Below are 19,984 nucleotides of genomic sequence, written 5' to 3'. Positions count from 1 at the left end.
TTTATGTGCTATTTTGTGGTGGGGACGTGGTGACATTTTAGGATATTTAACACCCCAATAAAGGTTAAATTGGTAATTCAGAATTTCTCATGACTGAGCTTTTACTCGGCCTAATAATATTGGGCTCGGGCCATGCTTGATTCGCCTAATGTTGAATGATAATAATGATAGTTTCATTTCTCCAGTTGTCTTTTAGGGACAATTGAGCTCAATTAGAGAGTCACGTTAACAGTTCAATTAATTGATATGTGACGTTTTAATTGAGTGAGAGTTATCTTATAAGAGTTTTATTTTGTGAGCATGGTATTTTGGTCATTTTCTCCTTTTTTAAGTTTCGTCACCTTTTCTACTTTTACTTTCTCCATTTTAATTTTTGACTTCTCCTCTAGCTTCTTCGCCTTGTCTCTTCTTCTACTTTCTTCATTTTTTTTTTCATCTTTTTGTCCAATTTTTTTTCATTTTAATTTTTAATTTTTTCATTTTGGGGATTCGTGGTTTTTGTATTGCTTTGGTTTGACTGTGTTAATTTCCTTTATGTTTTGGTTCTTCAAATTGTATTTTGTTTTCGATTTTTCCCTTTCATATGCTCATCGTTTGATTTTTTTTCAACAAGTTCTATTGTTCTAATTTTGTTTCACTGTTATTTTCCAAGTTTGATTTTTCTTCTATTTATTCTTATATAGTTTTTGTTTATGTATGCTTTTGTTGTTAAGTTTTTTTTTTTTATTTATTCTTACTCTGACGTTTTTTAAGGGTTTTTGTGCTTTTGGGAGGCCATGGCCTTTTCGTCTTTTTCTAATGTGATGGATCTAGAATTTTTTTCCCTTCATTGGAGTGTTTCTAATGTGATGGATCTAGAATTTTTTTCCCTTCATTGGAGTGTTCTCTTGCTTTCTCTCTTGGTTAGAAGAAGGATGTTGAGAAAAAAATGAAAGAAATGGGTTAAGGAAAGAGGAGAGAAGAGAAAGAAGAGATCAAGCACGAGATAGAGTTAAGGGTTAAGAGTAGAAATATAAATATAAATTCAAATTTTTGATAGTTTTAATTGATTGAACAGATTAGGTTGAGATAAACTAGCTTCTCTCTCTTAGTTTTCTCCTTTCTTCTTCATCTTATTTCCTTGCCCATTGTTTTACTTTTTAATTATTTATTTTATTTATTTAATTTTAATTTATGCATTAATTCAAATTTATGAATTTAGTTTAAAAATGGTACGAATAAAAATAAAATAATTAATTCCATGATTTTTTGTTTATCCAATTTTTATTATTTGAGTTTTTATTATGTCTTTTTATAACGTTATTGCTTCTATAAAGAAACCAGAAACCTTTGGTGAAAGTTTCTAATTTTCTTTCTTTTTATCTCATTTCATTTGTTTATTCAAGCTTTTATTATTTGGATTTTTTATTATTTTTATTTTTATTCAAGCTTGTAATTCAATTGATGAGTTTGATTTAGGGAATTCTAATAGTTTGTGAATTTACTCAAGCAATTTCATTTTATGTCTTGTTGTTATTATAATCAATGGTTGACCAATTCTTTTAATTTCATTTCAAATGCTTAAATTGAATTAAAAGAAATAGTAGTTAAGCACTTGAAATATAAGAGAATTATGAATATTATATAAAGTAAAATAAAGAATGATTGCATTTGTGCCATTTTGTTTTTTGTTAATATTAGTTTCTCCCCTTACTTTTTTGTTTCTCTTATTTTCTTTGACTTGGATTAATAGCTACTTTTTTTTAGATGATATTTTTATTAGATATAATGAGCTAAACTATTTTTCTAGGATTGTGGTGGATTGCAATATGTAGTTTGAATATTTGTTTCTCTTTTATTTATTTTGAATAGGTATGGTTTTGTGACTCGACAAAGTGATTTTATATTGGATTAAAGTTTGAATAGTGTATATTCACATTACTTAGGTGATCCGATTCACAATTAGGATAGACATGTTGGAGTAGGATCTTAGTAGATTGATGTGATTGTGTAAAGTATGGATTTCAAAAATTTCTTTTATAAAGGAAATAAGTAATCCAATTACACAAGTGAAAACACATATCATTATTATTGCAGGTAACATATTCACATCTTATAGAAAATAAGAATCTATTAAGTGAGAAAAACTATATCTTTTATTTTGAGATTCTTATTTTTGGACACCACCGCACCAATGAATGATTTCTCGACCAAACAAGTTTACCACTTATTTTTTAATAATACTTTCAACTTGAACTTTGAGTGGATAAGGTGTGGAATGCAAGATTACAAGATGGCAACCGATTTTGTCTCTCTTTTCTTTGAAAAGATTTGGAGGAGAGAAAAAGAAAAGTGACGGCTGAAACTTTTTTTAAAAAAAGTACGTTCTTTCTATTATTCAAAGCTCTTATCTTTTATTAAAACTCTTGCCTCAATGGTTTAATAAAATGAAACACATTTGAATCAATCTTGACCATTCATTTAAAGTTATGGAAGCATCAAACATGCTCTTTAATTATCAAAATTAAAATTAAAGAATAAATAATTTAATTTCTTAATTATCATTTAGAGTTCTTGATAAAATAAAACTCTTTATTCAATAATAACTCTTATTTTATTATTATCCATCTTTATTTAAAAAAAATTAATAATAAATAAAAGAGTGATAGTCATAGAGTCTCTTTTTATCAACATTGATGTCTATATTCATTTTGCAAAAATCCTCCTAACATTATCTTAATTTAAGACAACTCTTGTCTTTAATTAAAACAAAAATATTTTATCTTGTTTAAATTGAGACAAATATGTTTTCTTATCTAGATTAAGACAAAAAGTCTTTTTCTTATCTTAAATTAAGATAAATATATTTTCTTGTCTAAATTAAGACCAAACACTTAGAATTATTCTTAATCTTATTAAAAATAATTCAAGCTTATTAACCATGAAATCACTCCACCATATATTCATGGTTGCACTCTTGGATTAACTATAATTACAAGAAACAATTCAATACTTGATATTAATTATTATTTGTCCAATTGAAAACCTTATATTGTGAACCCTCATAACCATCCAATGACAAAAGATGAAATTACTGTTTTACCCTTTATGTCAATTTTGTCCTCTAGTTTTAAATTTTATTTAATTAGTGATTCAATACTTTAGATCTAATCTTTTGAGTATCCAGATTTGATGAGTAGCTAATTCATCAATCCACTAGGCCCAAAGTAATCACCAATCTTTCTAAATCCACTAAAAGTGATGTTAATGCTATAAACTCCATTATTTGGATATATGTTCCCAAATGTTTATCTCCATTATAATTCCAAAATACAGAGTCCAGATCAACGCTTTATGATGATCATGCTCATGGTAAATCAAAAATCATAAGAAGATTAAACACTATCCATCAGGATTTCGGTTTTATTATAAGCAAATGTATAAGTGTGATATCAAGATTTAAGTAACGATTAAACTTAAATTTGATTCTCACATGATTCCAATTCATGTTAAAGTATCATTACTCAAAGTCAACCATTTCAATTATTTAAGACTCATCATTCCCTTGAAATGAATCACATTTGTTTCGTTAGAAATAATCTGGATACTACAGCCTTAACATAATAAAGTGACCAACTTTATTATATGGCTATGAACAATTTTTAAATTCAATTAAAATACATGTCTCTTATGTATGATGTCAGTTAAAATTTTACTATGCAAGTATATATATCGAATATATAGTATATAAGTAAGTAGAGTATCGATCCTATCGAGAATTGATCTAAAATTTTACTAAGTACTAAAATAAAAACAATTTAATCTTATCCAAACAATAAATATCAAATAACTAAATTAACTAACTAAAAATACTTAACCAAAATTTAAACTACGAAAAATCAAAATAATAATAACTCAAGTAAATATCAAATCAAACAAGCCTAGGATTACAATATCCTCCACACTTAATCTAAATNAAATAATAATAACTCAAGTAAATATCAAATCAAACAAGCCTAAGATTACAATATCCCTCACACTTAATTTAGATCTTACCTCTATTCTTTAACTTATTTCAATGGGTTGAATTGCTAATCTTGAGGCCTAATTTATTTACAAAGGTCTCCTAACTTATCTTATAAAAATATCTATTTTAGCCAAAACAATATATCCTTATGTGAATTGAAATTAAAACATATTCATGAAGTTCAGACTCTACTTTGGCTACATATGGCCTATAGCTATATCCCTATTCTATACGAAAATCAATTAATATGATCATATGCTATCCCAATTTCAATCTACACTAAACTCCCTTTTCCAAGTTTGTTTAGGTTTCTAAATCAATTTAATTGGTGGCCAAGCAATTAAAAGCGTTAAAAACAAACTGGAATAAACAATTCAAATCATATTGAAGATAAGTAAGAAAGAGATTAAAAATTTAGATTACATGTGATTTCAATTGTAATTCTAGAAAATAAAAATTAGCTACTCATGATTGCAAAGACAAATAACATTATAATAATTTCAACCATTGAGAGTGACAAGAAAAATAAAAGCCAAAGAAGAAAACAAAACAAATATTTACCGCATTGCTCTCCAAGTTTCAGCCTCAACTTCTAGCTTCTTAAATCTCCAAAAGTTGTATACTCTAATATTCTTAAAAATATCCTATTTATACCAATAAACTTAACCTATAGTTCCCTAAGTTGACCTATGATTTAATTGGGCTTAAAAGTGTAATGAGAGACCCAAAAAAAAAAAATCAATTGTCAGCCTTTAAAAATTTCCATTCCCGCCACAATACATCTAACCATTTTTTGACATGACTTTCTCTATCTTCGAGGCAAAACTGGGTAAAGTGATCTTATAAAAGTTGTAGCTCTATCTCTTAGCTTTCCAGTGGTCTAAGAATCGCATCATTTGGAGTTTTGTAGCGTAGTTATGGCTAAAACACTGAAATATATGCAAGCAGACTTTCGCGTCTTTTAACACCTTACTTTCCAAAATTAAGTCTAATTCTTTTAATTCCTACAAAAAATATAAAACTAATAAATAACAACCAAATTAAAAGAAATAACATAAAATTAAAATAACTCACTTAAAAATAAACTAATTATAAAATAACTAAATATAAGAAAATTATAATTGAAAATTAAGGACTTAGCTAATATTTAATAACAAAATTGGACTAAAATAATTCTATAAAATGGAATTATCATATGACTCTTCATACAAATGTACTTTAATATCTCAATAGAATCATGGTACCTTAATAACTAGATAATGAATACTTAGTAAAACAAACTCTTTGTCTTATTATCAAAATGTACTTTCATTACAAATAAATTTAATGAAATTAAGAATGAGAATATACTTGCTTTCCAAGGCACCATATTCTTAAAATTCCTAACAAGACATACACCTAAATGCCATACATAGCCAAATTAAAACACTAGCTTAATAAACTTTATTTAATTGATTGCCATAGATATATAGTGACTCAATTAAGTTAAGTATTTGTGCAAGCATCTCAATCAAAACTTATGCATTGGTTTGGATTCTAGGTTAGCAAAACTACCCATGAATGTAAATATTAAGAGAAATAGATATAAAATAGAGTGTTGAATGAACCCATAATCCTAGGTTTTAATCTATTGCTTTTCTCTAGTGAATTTTTAGTTTTCGTTAATTAGTTAATTGCTAATTAAATTTAGTTTTAATTAATTGTCTACAAAATCAAGTTACTTGAATAAGATTGATCTGTTATAATTTTAGTACTTAATAAATAATTAGAAGCAAATCTCTATGGGATATGATTATGAGCTTACTATTCCAAATCAACAACAATTATTGGCGGACTAACTATACAAAATTATATATGTAATTAAGACCATATAATTGCTTATTAAAAAAAAGAACATAAAATAATTTGGTGGATCCCTTTCCTAAATGAGTCATTAGAGACATGATGAAAAATATACCATATGGGATGGGCCTAAGACCCCTTGCCTAGAGTTCCCAATAATGGAAACCAAACCTTTTATCTAGTATTACCACCGTTAAAGAGTTCAATGAATAAAATCAAGTATTGATAAATGGTTGTGGAAGAAGCATTAGGATTTCAATTTTATTTTTAAGTGCTAAAAAATATATATATTGGAGGATGTGTGTCATACTCTTAATAAGATAAATTACAAGCAGTGTCTCAAATTAACAAAGACTTAAAAGGAACCTTACCTATATGAGCATGGGAATTGTACCGTTTTTAACATAAATAAAGGGGTCAACTTTAGTAATATTCATGAAATACTAAGATGTAGTACATGGCCTTATAACTGCTAAAATTATGGGTGAATTTTTAATAAAATTGGATAATATTATGTTTATAGTAATTTTGATTTTGATAATGAGAATAATGGTTTATTTGATTAAGGCATCATATATTTCATTAAAACTATAAGTTACTTACACTACAAAAAGATTCAAGTCGAAAGACATTTTTTTTATGTATAATATTTTTAGTGTTTGATTTTCTTTAATATTACAATCTAAGTGGGGAATTGTTGGAAAAATTAGGTCTATTATATTGTAAGTTAAAAGGTGAGAGGATAACTACCCATTAGTATAAGCAAATTGCTTTTAGAAACTATTTGGAGGGACACTAATAGAAAAAGGTGCTTATTAGATTAAAACTCAAACGTGATAACTTTTGATAAATAATGATGATCTTTTGGTGAATAGTGGTGACCTTTGATGAATAATTATCAACTTATCTATGAATAGACATTGAAAGTTAATTGAAATCAATTCATTCAAGAAAAAGAAATTGTTCTTTCTCTGCCTTTCTCTAAATCAAACTCCTTTTACTCTGAAACTTGAAAAAGAAAATTCCAGTTTAGTTATCTGTAGTTTTCTGGGTGCTTTTGTTGAATCCTACAAGTATATTACCATTAGTACCAATAACAACATAATAAAGGTATAATTACCTGAAAGAGTGTTTAGGGTTCTAATCTATACGCATCAAGGCACATAGAGTTCTCAAGATTCTGTTCATCTAATTACAATTAAACAACAATCATGAAGTAATTGATAACAGATATAATCATCCATTAAGAGAATAATCATGCAAGTCCATTGATATCGTTTAGTGTTCGGTTGACAAAGGTCAACTACTGTATGTTGTATGGCAAAGTCATCAATCAATTTGATTTGGATAATTGCAAAAGCTGTAGGTAGAAAATAACTTTCAAGTGCTCTGACGTTCTCATGGATTGGAGAAGGTAATGGCAAGACAACATTATCGGTGTGGTTATGCCTTCGATTTCATTATAATAGGAGTGAGAAAGGGATGGAAATTCAAATAAGAAACAGGGTCCCAGTGGCAGTAAGCCCTCTGTCGCAACAGTGAAGATATTAAGAATATCATTGGCAGAACAATTTAGATACTGTGGTGAGAAAGGTTAGCTCTGGGTTTAAGAATGTTTAGCTTTCCAGGTTCCCTTCTAAACAACTCATGAACGTCTAGGGATAGGAAATGCAATGCACCTTTTGAATGACCATTTTCCTTCATTCCTTTTGGCCGTTTTAAATTTAGATTGTAATTCTAATAGAAAGTAGGTTCAAATGGTAACATTGAACTTTCTGCCTACTTAAAAACCTGTTCACCAACTTTCGACCTGACTTAGTCCTTAGTTCGGCATGGTCTTGAAAATTACTTTTTAAATGTACATCTCCTTTTATAGATCCTGATGATAGACCGGTATGCAAATTTATGACCTATGTATTATGTGTGCCTTGGACTATGACTCTTATTATTCTAATATGTATTTATTTATTTATTTCCTTTCAACATAGCAAGCCTAGACTGGACAAAATGGCTTTTGTCTTTTATGAAGCATTTATCTGCTAGTAGTCCAAGCCAATTCACCGCTATTTTAATGAAAGTCTTGCATGACGTTAAATCTTTCCCATTTGAAGTGGCTGCTTGACTTCCAGCCGGATCAGGTTGCTTTCTTGGTCTCTCCTTATTATTTGCCAAATGCAAAATGTCGATTCATTGATATAAAAATAATCTTTCAGGAAATTAAACAAAATAAAACCAAACAGATCCAATCATCAGCATCCGTGGAATCCCGAATCCGTCCTGGTCTATTTAATAGGAGGTTTTGGAGAAATAAACATAGGAAACAGGGCAATGGGAACCCATCTTCCAACTTCCATGAATGTATCTCAAAGAGAAATGGACGGACAGTCCAACCCTCCAGAAAAGCTTGATGCTGGAGCACTGTTTGTGCTTAAATCTAGAGGTAAGGAAAACCCATTAAATTGATTGATTTGAATACCTTCCTTTAATTATGTATTGAGGTGCTTATATAATGGTGTAGGATCATGGTTACATTGTGGATACCACTTGACAACATCAATTGTAGCTCCAGCACTTCTTAGTCTTCCATATGCTCTATCCTTGACGGGCTGGTTTGCTGGTGTTTTATGCCTGACAGTGGCAGCTCTTGTCACATTCTACGCCTATAATCTTTTGTCACTGGTTTTAGAGTACCATGCGCAGCTTGGACAGCGTCAGCTACGGTTTCGGGATATGGCAAGAGATATATTAGGTTTGTTGAATACTAGTATGCTCAGTGGCTCATAGCTTAATTAGCTTCTGCAAATTTTTACATAATATTAATTTTGTCTACAATATTTTGAGGACTTCTTGATCAGAATTTACAGAAGGAAAATCTTTTACGATTATATGTCCTTGCAACTACTAAGGTACATATGGATCGATTAATGGATGTATTGACAGGACCACGATGGGGCAGATACTTTGTTGGTCCAATCCAATTTTGCTTATGCTATGGTGCAGTCATTGCTTGTGTGCTGCTTGGAGGACAGAGCCTGAAGGTCAGTTTTTATTTCCTGGAAATAAAAGCCTTCAAACGAATCTCATCTTTGGAGGGAGATCTTCTTCTATTCTTTGATTGTTGCTTTATTTCCATTGCCTGCAAAGACTCCTTGTGCTGTCCAAGAGTAAACAGTATTTTGGCAGGGCAATTATATAAAATAAATAAATTAATTAGTTTCTGCAGGACATTCAGACAAGTCCTAAAGCTTCTGTTTTTGCAATAAACATCTGGAGTATAATCCATTCATTGTCGCTTCCCTATGTTAATCAAAACCTGTTAGTTCGTATTGTTCGCTGTTACGTCTTCTTGGGTTTGCAATTTTCTTTTTCTGATTAACCCTTAGGAAGGACATGACTCTGTTTGTCTCCATATATTTTTTGTTTCTCAACTTCTTTGCTTTTATCAATCTAGTGCTAAACTGAAAGAGAAATTAACAAGAACCAGATGAATCTTGAATGCTGTGCTGAATAGAGATATTTTCTCACTATTTTTGGCAGTACATTTATCGGCTATCTAGCTCAAAGGAGAGCATGCAACTGTACCAGTTTGTTATCATCTTTGGTATCCTGATGCTAATCCTGGCCCAAATCCCATCCTTTCACTCCCTGAGGCATATCAACATGATCTCTCTAGTCCTTTGTCTTTTATATACTGCTTGTGCCACTGCTGGTTCCATTTATGTTGGTAAGAATTCACTCAGCAATTGAATCACCGGAAGTACTTCATCCAAAGCATCCTCTACAACTAAGAGTGACTCATTCTCAGGAAATTCTAAGAATGCACCTGCCAAGGACTATTCTGTAAAAGGAAGTGGTCAGAATCGCGTCTTTGGATCCTTCACTGCTATCTCGATCATCGCAACCACCTACGGGAATGGTATCGTTCCTGAAATACAGGTCCCCTTTATTTCTTTACTACTTTTACTCTGATTGGAAGAAATAATCTCTGATCAACTCAATTATCTATTAGTATTCATTGCATGTATATTTGCCTTTAGAGAAGAGAATTTCAAAATCAATAGACTTTGCAGGCAACGATAGCACCTCCAGTAAAGGGGAAAATGTTTAAAGGATTGTGTGTGTGCTATGCTGTTGTAGTGACGACCTTTTTCAGTGTTGCTATATCGGGGTATTGGGCATTTGGCAACCAGGCTGCAGGAACAACAGTCCTAGCTAATTTTATGGTTGACGGAGAGCTTTTGTTGCCTACTTGGGTTCTCTTGATGACCAATGTTTTCACCTTCTTGCAAGTGGCAGCTGTTGCTGTGGTAAGACTTATCATTTCTTTTTTAGACAAACTAGTTTTCTTATATAACAATTCCATAAGATTAGAGTTTATTGAGATTTTATGCATTAGTGGCTTGGATTTTTATTTTTATTTTTTGTATTTTGTGTTTCAGCATAGCTTGCACTCACCATTTTCACCAGTTTCCCTTTAGACTTTCTTTTTAGAGTTATATTTCCATTTTAGGTTTTTTTTTTTATGTAAGAAATTATAAAAAGTTCTTTATTTTATTCTTCTATATGAGTTTTGCTTTTAATGCATGACATGGGTATTTAATCTTGTATCAAAATCAAACTAGATTCAAATTCAACATTTTAAAAAAAATTATATCAAAATATATTTGGAAATAATGATGAATGATTAACTGCCTAAAAACTAATTTAAAATTTTATTTAATTTATATTGCAAATATATTTTGCTTAAGTGTCATTGTAGCTAACAAAATTAACGTTCACTGTTCAAACTATATGTGTCAATCTAATACTCTTTTCATCCCATTTTCCTTTGTCCAATTTCTCCTTTCTTTTTTGGCATATCCCAGAATTATGGGGTTCTTTTTTTATGAACACTTAAAACTCATTCTTTTCTATATTGGAAAATTAGTTTTAGTAATTTTTTACTTTTCGGCATTGGTAAAAAATCAAGGAATATCAATTTCTTTTAAAAGAAAATTGAAATTTTAATATAAAATACAGCACAATCAAAGTTGATTTAAATATAATTTTCCTTCTATTTGAGAATTTTCGCTTTAATTCTTAATACAGATATTTATTGTGTATAAAAGTTAAACTAGGCACTTCAATATATCTTTTTATTATACATTTAATCATCTTGCAACAAATCGAAATTCCTATTAATTGTGCATCTATTAATAATATTTCTCTATTAATAAAATTGGCTATAATATCCTTAAATGAATAAGAAAATGCTGTGCATATTAAAAATAAAATAAATAGTTTAATTTAACAAACATCATCAATCTGCTAGTTTGCATTACTCCTTGCAGGTTTATCTGCAACCAACAAATGAAGCGCTTGAGCGTAAGTTTGTGGATGCAGAGGTTGATCAATTCTCCATCCGGAATGTTGTACCGAGGCTGGCTTACAGGTCATTATCTGTGGTCATAGCAACAACTCTTGCTGCAATGTTCCCTTTCTTTGGAGACATCAATGCCGTAATTGGGGCATTTGGATGCATACCCCTTGATTTTGTTTTACCCATGGTCTTCTACAATGTTACTTTTAAGCCCTCCAAGCAGGGGGTTCTGTTTTGGGTGAACACATTGATTGCCATAATCTTTTCTGTTTTAGGAGTGCTGGGGGCGATTTCCTCGATACGGCAAATAGTTCTTGATACCAGTACTTATAGCTTTTTTGCTAACTTGGATTGATTAGGATTAGCAACTTTAACTGTACTTGCACACTTACAGTTTTAGTTAATGCAAGCAATGACAACATTAATCTGATTTGTGTGATTAACAATAACAAACGGAGAAATCCAAAACCAAAAAAAAAAAAAAAAAACAATTGCAGCCTGCAACTAATTCTGAGAAGAGTTTCATCGGAGCATATATGATAACTGGAAGAATGCATTATGCGAAGGCTTACAAAGAGTACTACTAACTTCTAATCATTTTGCAGTTAACTAAAATAATGAACAATGGTTTTCATGTTCTATATAAAAAAAAAGGTTTAAAAAAATTTGTGATTTAACTTATTCTAATCAAACTTGTACCATTTTTTTACATTCTAAAAACTAATTTAAAGTGACTTTGGGATTTTGATTTGGGACGCTTTACGAGCCTATTGATCGCTAAAAATTTGAGATGGAAAACTACTATGAAATCGAATAGTAGTCACGCTTTTCTGGAAAGGGTTTGGTTTTCGCCTTAAATTTTTTGACTAACTGTAGGTGTTATTTGCCTAAAAGACCTCTAGAATTTTTATAGATCCTTGTTGTCAGGTAGTTTGGTAAGTTTAAAACTCTAAAAAATTATCATATAATTATCTTTAATTTACCAAAATTAAAGGATAAAGCATAGTTCTATCCAAATAAGATGACTATCAAGGGTGTTATTGCTTTAAGTCCAACATCTCCCACTCACACATGGTGGTGAAGACATCCTACCGCTCTCTTAAACCATCCCATTGCGAAGTTCATACTAGATAATGGATTTTTGGCCATTGACTACACTTGAATTTGGAAGCTCTATAATAGGAACTCATCAAAGCCATCATAGGGACATCAACATTTAGAACATATATATTGGACTTATTTGATCCCATCAAATTAGTATATCAAATCCTTCATTGAGCATACTCCAACCTTGTTTCATGTTGCAACTCATAGTCACAATCATGTCATAGCTCTCAAAAGTGACATAATGTGTCGACCTTGAATATAGTGCATTGATGCAATATCAAATATTCTTTCCTTAACTTGCATGCCACTTAGTTTAAAAAAGACTACTTTCCTAGTAATATACCATGCAACCAAATCATCCATGGTCTTAGGTAACATAATAGAGTCTTAGACATTCATTCCTCACCTTATGAAGTAGTCAAAAGTCACACAAACATCAAAATTAAGCCTCACATCTAGCTTCCTCTATAGGCGTCATGGATTATGGGTTTGCCCATTATCAATCCCTAAGTTATTATCATATGGATCTCATCTTGGCTCCAACCAGGGAGACATTCCAAACTCTATTCACTATCTAATGGTTTATGTCTCATAATTTTTCACCTTCACAAATGCCAATGGCGATTGCTTGTGTGAGTGAGCCAATGTTAAGCGTGTAGACATACTTTTATATCTTGTGTTTTAAATAGTATATAAACCTAAACGCAACAATAATGAAATAAAAATTGTATAAATTTTAGTAATCTACCAATGGTTACAAATGATCAAATAAAACAATCACCATCTATGAAGTTCTAAAGACTTGACATGGGCGACATAGGCATCCCTTGCAATAGGTTTTGTCAATTCTCAACCATATGATTGGTGGGTTTTAAGATCACTTCTTTTTTAAAGAATTAAATCTTTGATAAAGTTATTCAACATATCAATATGTTTAGTTCTATCATATTATTTAGGATCCTTAGTAAAAGCAATTGCCCCTATACTATCACACTATATTTGTCACATCCCATTTTCTAGAGGGATCGTGACCAGTTCAAGAACCTAGACAGGTATAACCCTTTAGACCCTAGCAAGCCGAACATCATTGAACATAAACATTATTGATCATATGTCAATTCAACTCATACATTTACATCATCATATAAACACATGTATAATTGCATTATTATGGAGTTCATCATTTAATGTGCCCATAAGAATTTTCAGAAGTAAATATTTCATAATTAAATGTGGGTCTATACGCCCATACGTATAATATTCACTTGCACACTTGTGGTGTTCACATAGGCTCTCAAGCCATCATGTTTAATTCACATATATGCATATATAACATCCATAGCAATTATAATGCCATAACATGGCTACATCATCACAATAATATTCAACAACATTATAACAAAACAATAAATAAAGACCGACTCGTCTAGCGGTATATGACCCGACTCCCTATGCTTCAAGAAGGTTGTTATACCACTTACCAAGAAAGAAGAATGGATCACGACTTTTGTGACATTGGTGGCTTGAAGGCTATCACTAATCTGCTACAAAACTAGAGGAAACTAACGTATGAGTCACAAAGACTCTGTGAGTGAATACAGGAAGGGGATAAACCAAGGGGGGAGAGCTTTTGTACAAATTACATCGTTAATGTAAACATGATCTTGAGATAAACATTCTTCATTTTCAAATTCTTATAAAATAGAGTTATCATAAATGAGTTTTTTTTCATAATGAAATCGACATTTCATAATCACATAGTTCATTAAACAAGTTGAACATTTACAAAAGAAAAAAAACTTTTAAGAAAAACAAGCAAATTGTACCTTACTTGTGGTATTGGATCTTCCCTAAGGGAAACGATGCTTAACCATATAACCCAAGCTAAAGGTGGCTTAATCCAATCTTTCATAAATCATGTGAGCTGCTCATGTACTTAAGATTCTCCAAGAAAAACCAATCATAACATTTAGTGATCATTATTCAACCCATATAACTCAAGTAATCATTTTTCAATTCATATAACTTAGTTATCAATATTCAGTCCATGAAACTCAAGTGGCTATTCTTTCTTTAAAATCCATAACTCCACCAATGCATTGAGACCTATTCTATCTATTAACCTATCTTGGTTATCGTATAGTTTAGAGTTTAATCTACAACTCAATCAAAAATCACAAACACAAGAAACATTCACAAAAGGCATCACAGTAGCAAAAGTAATATGCATAATCAGGAATGCAAGATGCCTACTAAGTCTTGGACCATGTTTAGGCTCCGACGTCTAGGTGTCATAAATAAGTGGTACATCCGCCTTACCTAGGCTATATACATTTGTGAATGGCACATCAGCCTCACTCACTTTGAGTGTCACCACCATATAGTGGAATGTGCTGCTTGCTAATTTATCAAGGCAAATTACTTTAAGATTTGAATTTTAGCAAGGTGTCATGCAAGTGCACATGGTCGTCAACAAGTACTACAGTAGTGAGTCAGTTATCGTCTCCATAAGGAGTTGGTTTACTATTTGTTGCTAATTACTAAAATTATAACAAGTTAAATTTTATCCAAGTACTAAAAGAAGACAAGTTGTTAAAATGAAATGAAATTTAATCTAAAAACTCTAAATTAATCTAAGAATTGTAAATTAAAATTATAATGAAGAAACAATGTAATTAAAGCCTAGGACTATGGTTTCAACTATTGCTTTATTGGGATACAAGATCAATTAACTACCTACTTTTTATGAGGATCAATGTTAGTCTAGGTTCCTTGAGCATGCATAATACTTTGTCGAGTCATCACACAATTGCCTAGCTTCATTAACTATCTATATGTGTATAGAAAATTAACTAAAGCTAAGTTCACTAAGTTCAGGACCTATTGTGACTATATATCATTAATAGGTATAAGTCTATCCTATTAAATAATCACCCACTAAATTTCTTAACATGGGATGAACATACACTACTCAAATTTAGGACTATTTAGATTATCTTTGTCAAGAATCATCTAAAATTCCATACTTAATTTGTTGGTGATCAAGTAACAAATGAAGTAATGAACACAAATTTGAGTAAACATTTATATTCCCATAAAAAGCAAGTGAAAATCAATCCAAAATATCCAACTACACTATAGCATTCACCATAATCCTAGACTAAAAGTTCTAACTCAACATGTTCAAAAGACAAATACACAAACATGTTTACAAAAAAGAGTTAGAGAGAGAAAATTAAATCTAGTGTGAGAAATTCTTGCTACAGCCTTTTTCATCGTTAAAAGCTCTTGATTTCCTCTTCTTTTTCCCTTTTTAGTTTCAGCCTCCTTTTGCCCAAAATGGTCTTTGATTCCTCTTCCCTTTTAACCTTAAAAATGATGATATTTATACCCCTTTTGATGGCCATTTAATGCAAAATCAGATGGCTATAAATGTGCAAATTGACGTGTCAGTGCCTAGGCACCCAAGGTTCTATTTTGTGGCTTGTTTTCACATGCTGGACAGTGCATTTGTCACCTAGGCACCCAAGCTGCTGTCAACATTGATTAAAATTTGCTATAGTTAGTCAACTTCCTTTGCATTTTTGACCCTAATCCCTTTTGAACTGGATGAAGTGCTAAACATCAAGTTGTAGCTCTTCTTGTTATCTTTCCATAGGTTTAAGAATCGTGTCAATTGGAGTTCGGTAGCCAGAGTTATGCTCAAAACATTACAGCATGGACGGAGGCCTTTCTTAACCTACTTACACCATCCTTTGCCATTTAAGTTCCAAGTCCTTGCACATCCTTCAATATCTGAAAATCAATTAATTAGAGGCTGAAATGAGGGATTTTAACAAGAAATTCATTGCAATTGCTTAAATGATAAATGCCATGACATAAATTAAATTACTCTACTAAGCATAAAATTACCTATGATTTTCATAAAATTAAAGGACTTAGCTAAATTTTAAGTTTCAAAGATGCATAAGATAACTCTATATAATAGAGTTATTAGAATGTTACTTCACCATGTGTGGGGACCGCTCATACATATCACTGAAAGTTGGCACCACATGTGGAATGTTACCTTACACTATGTGCAAACACTAGGAAATTATCATAATACTGCAAGCGAGAATCACAAGTGGGACTTTTACCACCATCCTTATAGCCTCAACTCAATGTCCTCATCATAATATAGAATTTCACATATTCATACATGCATCACCAACATATCAAGCACATCTTTTTTCTTTAAGTCATATTTATGAACAATCTCATCTCAAAGGGTATGTGGTACTACATCACATATTATCCCATAGAATCATGTCTCACATGTTCTATTGTTCCTCAAGTGAAAACATATTATAAGCTTAAGGGTGGAAATGTTTAGCTCCACCTAAACATTCATTTCTTATACTTTTCCATAACAACAATGTGGGTATTAGTTTTCTACAAATCATATTCTTCTAAAAATACTCAATCATCGTGCTTATCCTCAAGTATAAGGGTAAAACTTACATCCACTTGTCATTTATATGACCATATGCATTTCTCACTTTTTTTTATTCATAATAGAATTGAAGTTACTGAAGTCAAACATTTAAAAAGGCTTGTCTCCTTTTTTGAAAACTAATACATAATAGAGATATTTACATACATATGTAAAGTTTAAAATTTCTTTGAAAACATTTGATTAAAATCATTTAATTTGATATTGTAAACATGGTATTCAAATCATTCAAGTCAAACAATTTAATAAAACATGCTTTGTTTTACGGTATTAAAATACTTAAAAAGGTGTATGCACTCACCTTGACAAAAATGTGTTTTTAAGCTTGCTTCATCAAGCCTCACTTGTTCTACGATTCACAAGCTCAATGCAACCTAACAAAATGATTTCTAACATAAATTTCCTATTTTTCCAGCAAACTTATTTATTCGAAACTAACTAATTGAATCCATACTTTTCATTTCCAGCTAATAACCCACAATATTTTAAAGCCAAATCATATATAATGAAACCTAATCATTATTACCTCCACAACCTTGTAGAATAACAACAAACCCCTAAATCTTAGCTCCAATTTAGACTTAAAGAGTTGAAATTTACAAAACCCTTGAGTTAGGTCAAATCTTTGCAATAAAAACCCAGAAACATCAAAGTTCAAGCTTGAAAGGTTGCATGTCATCCAAAGGCATCTTGAGAGGTTGAGAGAGGTTTTGGCGGTTGAAAGAGGTGATAAATAAGAGAAGATCACAGTCTAGGGCTTTTTTTTTTTGAATCTGAAGCCCCGTAGTCAACCCCTTAACCTTGGTAGTAGACTATGGCTTCCTTTTCTTAGCTATAGTTGACTATTGACCTTGTGTAGTTGACCCTCGACCAGAATGTTGATTTTTTTTAGCCTTTATGTTATTGCTTTGTCCTAGGGTTGACTTTTAGCTATTAAGGGTCGACCCTTCAAGTCCAAACTTTTAAAAATTCATCCATTTGACTGTTTTTTTCAACCATCATTCATCCATGAATATAACACAATATAATGGAGAGATTTACATCAAATGATAAGAAATTTTTATAGATAATTATCACTAACATATGAAGCATAAAAATTCAAGGTTTCACCAAATTTCCACAGTATGAAAAGACGGGGTTTCACAATATTGGAGGCATAACTAGTTACATCAAGATTTTAAAGGAATTGCCTTAACTACGCAACTTATTTACGACCACTGAACAAGTTATAAATTTTGATTCCATAGTGGATAAGACAGTGCAATATTGTTTCTTGTTGCTCCATGAGACAACACCACCATTGAGCGAACATGCACAACTTGAAGTTCTTTTGTGCTTATATATTAACTTCCCCAAACAACATCACTATAGCCAATTAGGTTAAAGTTTGAATCGTGACCACATAACATGTAATCCACAGTTACTTTAAAATAGTGCATTATACTTTTGACTACTTTCTAATGAGCAAGTCCAAGGTTTTTATTGGAGTCTACTAACTAAATCAACTACAAAGTTAATATTAAGTATACTGCACATTATGGCATACATAATGACGCAGCGAGTTAGCGTGAAAACAAAGGCTAGCACTCGACAGAGCCTCTAGGGTTGATAACCAAGTTTCAAACGTAAAAACTTATGCTTAAAATTTAAGAGAAAATATAATGTATTCAATAATTTAAAAAAATAAGTTATCTAATAACTAAGCCTGAAGGTGTTATTTATAATAGCCTAATCTTACTTGACTTAAACTTAGAGTGCAAGTCAAGTAAATTAAAATAATACCCTAGACTTCCTTGAAGTACAAGAAAAGTAAATTCGTAAACCTATACTTGCTGTCTAAGTAAATTAAAATAATAAGAGAACTTCTGTTATTCCTATAATTCTAAAATTACTTGTCGTTTGCTAGACTATCTACGTTAGTCCCCTCCACTTGAGAAAACTTGACCTCGAGATAACTTATACATCTGAATACAAAGGTTCATTTAATGAATAAAATGGGTAAATATCCACCACATTAAATATTTTGAAAATTCCCATTTCGTTTGACAAATCCATAACATATGCATTGTCATTGATCTTCTTCAAAATTTGGTCTGGTCCATACTTCTTAGGTGTAACTTACTCAAAGTTTCCATCGAAAACCTTTCTTTTCGTAGAACATCATCACCTAATTTCCTACTTCAAAAATATGCTTTCTACAATGTTGGTATGCAGCTTTCTTATACTTGGCATTAACTTGCTCCAATTTTTATTTCACCTTAGCTTAAACATCATGCAATTGATTAGCCATATTTTTAGCAACTGCACTAAATCCAGGAAAATTAAGTAGCTTGATCAAATCAAGAGCATGTTGTGGAGACTTTGTGTACACAATAGAAAATGGAGATTTTCCTGTGACACGATGAATAACATTATTAGATTGCCAAGGGTTTAGGGTTCTATTCACCAATTCAGTTTGGCCATCAGTTTGTGGATGAGCTGTGCTGTTGTAATTCAACGATGAATCAAGCATCTTCCATAAAGTCCTCCAAAAATGGCTAAGAACAACCTCTTTGAAAAACAATTTGGCTATTTCGCTTGCATCTGAAGTCTTTTTACAAGGGATAAAGTGTGCCATTTTAGAAAACTTGTCAACAACAGCAAAGACAAAATCCATTCCCCTTTGTGTTCAAGGCAATCCAAGCACAAAATCCATGGATAAATTGTAACACCCCGTAACCTCATTTAGCAGTCAATAAGACCCTATAGATAAGACGAAGGGTCGCTTGATGTAAATTTAAGTGCAAAGAGCGGTTACGGGTGAGAAAAATATTTTAAAATAAAATATTATTTTGTAAATAAAATAATATTGAAATATTAATATTTTATTAATTAAGGGAATCAGTTTGAAGAAGGATTATTTGATCAATTTAAGTGGGGGAGAAGAAGAACGAATGAATTTTGGAGATAAATGACGTAAACGAGATCCGCATGTTTTATTAAATCGAGCTAGTGTGGGTAAATAAATATTTAAATATTATGGTGATACCGTGTTGAAATGCAACTTTGATATTTTGGTTGTATACGTGTAAAGGAGGAAAGATAGAAGGAAATTAGAATTTTTAAATGTGTCAGAAGGACCAAATTTTAAAATATGAAAGTTGGAGGGTTATGTAGCAAATAAAATGAAGTAGAG

General features: G+C 31.1%; 1 protein-coding gene across 1 annotated transcript; it reads left to right on the top strand.

The window, feature by feature from the left end:
• Nucleotides 8,177–11,562, top strand: LOC18586640 (GABA transporter 1). Its single transcript, XM_018128821.1, has 7 exons — nucleotides 8,177–8,288; nucleotides 8,367–8,597; nucleotides 8,789–8,886; nucleotides 9,386–9,572; nucleotides 9,654–9,784; nucleotides 9,919–10,155; nucleotides 11,179–11,562. The coding sequence occupies exons 1-7, from the start codon at nucleotides 8,177–8,179 to the stop codon at nucleotides 11,560–11,562; spliced, it is 1,380 nt and encodes a 459-aa protein (XP_017984310.1).

This window comes from Theobroma cacao, chromosome 10, assembly GCF_000208745.1.
Source record: "Theobroma cacao cultivar B97-61/B2 chromosome 10, Criollo_cocoa_genome_V2, whole genome shotgun sequence".
NCBI lineage: Eukaryota > Viridiplantae > Streptophyta > Magnoliopsida > Malvales > Malvaceae > Theobroma > Theobroma cacao.
Note: the sequence above shows the minus strand (reverse complement) of the source record. Positions and strands in the feature narration are given on the sequence as shown.

Coding starts and splice junctions, on each gene's coding strand:
- LOC18586640 (XM_018128821.1), top strand. CDS start 8,177: ATGGGAACCCATCTTCCAACTTCCATGAATGTATCTCAAAGAGAAATG. Junction 8,598..8,788: donor TATGGCAAGAGATATATTAG/GTTTGTTGAATA, acceptor ATGTATTGACAG/GACCACGATGGGGCAGATAC. Junction 9,785..9,918: donor GTATCGTTCCTGAAATACAG/GTCCCCTTTATT, acceptor TAGACTTTGCAG/GCAACGATAGCACCTCCAGT.